Source organism: Triticum aestivum, chromosome 1A (genome assembly GCF_018294505.1).
Source record: "Triticum aestivum cultivar Chinese Spring chromosome 1A, IWGSC CS RefSeq v2.1, whole genome shotgun sequence".
Taxonomy (NCBI): Eukaryota; Viridiplantae; Streptophyta; class Magnoliopsida; order Poales; family Poaceae; genus Triticum; species Triticum aestivum.
Window position 1 is genome coordinate 594,171,218 of NC_057794.1, and position 2,927 is coordinate 594,174,144.

The following is a 2,927-nucleotide window of genomic DNA, read 5'->3' on the forward strand; positions in this document are numbered from 1 at the left end:
CTCCTTGCTTGACTCCATGACATTATTGTTGCCATCAACCGCTTGCGAGCCGGCTTGAGATGAGTTATTTGTCCCCTGAATCAAGAAGTAACCTAATTGTTATTTAATCTGATTTAGAACAATAAAAATACAATACTTTGTTGGATAACAAGTGGAGACAACATAACCAAATGAACCAAATAATATCCATTTATTGATTAATGCTTGGCACCAAGAACTGATTTTGTCTAGGCTACTTTCAAGTTCCAATCAGATGGACCTTAAGCATGACAAGCATTATTTATACGGAAATTGGGCACAACAGCTAAAGAATCTTGTGAGAATAGACAAGCTCACAGATGCAAACATCCAAACAAATTAATACAAAACATGAAAAACAATCTCATATGCAACACAGTGTTGATATTGCAGCCACATCAACGTAGACATGTCAGAAGGAACGCACAAAACTAAGTTGAGTAGTGGACATCACACATTCATCCATATGATATATACAACTTCAAGTTTCTCATACACTTACTTCTGGTTGCGAAACAGCTCCATGGCTTAGTATATGTAGTATATGAGCCGGCAACTCTTTTCCTATCTCCTTGAAAAGTGCCTGCAAACAAAGAAGAAATGTTACTAGAGTTGATACTTGAGAAGTTAAGATCCACTGTTTTAGAATGTGGGCATGAATTTGTACATACAGTTATGAGCTGCCCATGCATATCTACTTTCTGCTGTAGCATCTCCTTAGCACGCCTGAGTTCTGCATTTTCTTCATTAACACGCCTGAGTTGTTCCTTCTCTCGAATGTGAGCGAAATTGATGCACTAGCATTTCTTTTTCTAGCTACTGATTTAATATTTGCTTTCTTAATAGCCCCATCGGTTTTGAGCAATATCCTCAGATTTCAAGCGAGCTTCTCGTCCCCTCCCCCTGTTGGTCTTGTATTCCTTTGATGTCCAATAACGACATAGTCCAGGCCATGCAACTTCCTTGCACCATGGTATCCTACCCTGGAGGTATTGCTCATATTCGAGTTCTCTTGCACAAGCCATCGAGTCATCAAGCTTCTCTCCTTGATTCTCATAGTAAAGCTTCACAGCATCCACACGAAGTTGGTACAACATGTCTTTCACCTTTTTCCTTGCATATGTGTCAATAATCCGGTTAGCCTCTTGCTCAATTTGGATTCGGGCACTGTCATCTTCCTCGTCATCCACATGCAGCTCAAACAAGTTCTACATGTTCAGAAATTTACAGATCAGACTTTTACAGCAATACAAAGATATGTATAATAATAATTGCAATTGCTCCAAAAAAATTGTACTTACCCAAAACTCTTCCTTCACACGATCTGCGGCTGTCCGCTGCTGAAAATCTAGAGTCGAATCATGATAGTAATCGTACCACTCCAGAATGAAGCCACGAAATGCAACTGGTAGCAGCCGTTCCATGAAGATATGGTAATCATGACTTTTAAGCCCAAAAATCTTCCTTTGCTGGAAGCTAACTCCTCTTTTAAAACCCGCTGCATATCCATCGGTAAATTTCAGCTCTTCAAACCATTTAAGAATGGTTAACCTATCATCTTTCTCAATGACAAACGGTGCCCTTGGCTTGAACCACTTCCCATTGTCCTTCAAATGCAAATGCTGCTTAGGGCGATGGCATATTTCTTCTAGATCTTTTCTTGCCTTCACATTATCTTTAGTTTTATTAGGAATGTCAAAGCATGTGTTCCATATAGCTTCTGCTACATTTTTCTCATTGTGCATCACATCGATGTTGTGCCTAAGCTTCAGTTTATCAAAGTATGGAAGATCCCAAAAGCAGCTTATGTGGGTCCAGTTGTGCGATTTATTATAGTTATCTGTGTCATATACATTTGCAACCATGTGAGCTCGCACTTCCTCCCCTGTCAAACGCCTTGGTGGCCCCTCAAGCACTATTGTATCCTTTCTAAACGAATTGGCTTGGGTTCTGAACTCATGGTCAGGAGGTAGAAAGCGCCTATGGCAATCAAACCAGCAAGCCTTACGCCCATGCGGAAGTGTAAATGATTTTGAATCACTCAAGCATTCTGGGCAAGCTAGCTTCCCATGAGTGCTCCACCCAGCAAACATACCAAAAGCAGGGAAATCATGGACTGACCATAGAAAAGCTGCTTTCATTAAAAAGTTTCTCTTCACAGAGGCATCCCATGTATTAACCCCCAGCCACAGTTCCATAAGCTCATCTGCTAATGGTTGCATTAGAATGCCCAAATTCTTTCCAGGATGTTCTGGACCAGGTATCACAAGACTAAGAAATATAAACTCTGGCTTTAAGAGAAAACCAGGGGGGAGGTTTAACGGAGCTACAAACACTGGCCAACACGTGTATGGAGCAGCAACCAAACTATATGGTGTAAAACCATCTGTAGCTATGACAAGTCGCACACTTCTCGGATCACATGAGAATTCTGGAAAATCCTTATCAAAATCTTGCCAAGCCTCACCATCACGTGGGTGGACCATCTTATCAGACCCGGAAGGAGTGTGAGAACGCATAAGCTTTGCGGTCTCCTCATTGGCATACAACCTTTGCAATCTATCTTTTAGAGGGAGGTACCGCAAAACTTTACGTGGGATTTTCTTTTGGCCTTCCTCATAACGAGATGTGCCACAAAAGTCACACTTCTCTTTATGTTTGTTATCTTTGTAATACAACATGCAATTATTTTTGCACACATCTATTTTAACATATGGCATACCAAGACCTTCTAAGAGTTTCTTGGATTGGTAGAAGTCTTCGGACAAATTAGATTCAGGAGGCAAAAGTTCATGGATTATTTTTAAGGTATCATCAAAATGTGCAATGGACATGTTGTATTGTGATTTCATAGCCAGCAAGCGAGCTACAGCAGAAAGACGTGTGTGTTTTGTATTCTCATGTACCAA

The 2,927-nt window shown here is 40.6% G+C and overlaps 1 protein-coding gene across 1 annotated transcript; it reads right to left on the reverse strand.

The window, feature by feature from the left end:
• LOC123183393 (uncharacterized) lies at nt 1-2,927 on the reverse strand. Its single transcript, XM_044596192.1, has 4 exons — nt 1,320-2,927; nt 690-1,226; nt 521-601; nt 1-75 (listed from the first exon to the last, which is right to left on the reverse strand). Exons 1-2 carry the CDS (start codon nt 2,868-2,870, stop codon nt 858-860), a joined length of 1,920 nt encoding a protein of 639 aa, XP_044452127.1. The 5' UTR covers nt 2,871-2,927; the 3' UTR covers nt 1-75; nt 521-601; nt 690-857.

Coding starts and splice junctions, on each gene's coding strand:
- LOC123183393 (XM_044596192.1), bottom strand. CDS start 2,870: ATGAAATCACAATACAACATGTCCATTGCACATTTTGATGATACCTTA. Junction 1,227..1,319: donor GTGTGAAGGAAGAGTTTTGG/GTAAGTACAATT, acceptor CTGAACATGTAG/AACTTGTTTGAGCTGCATGT.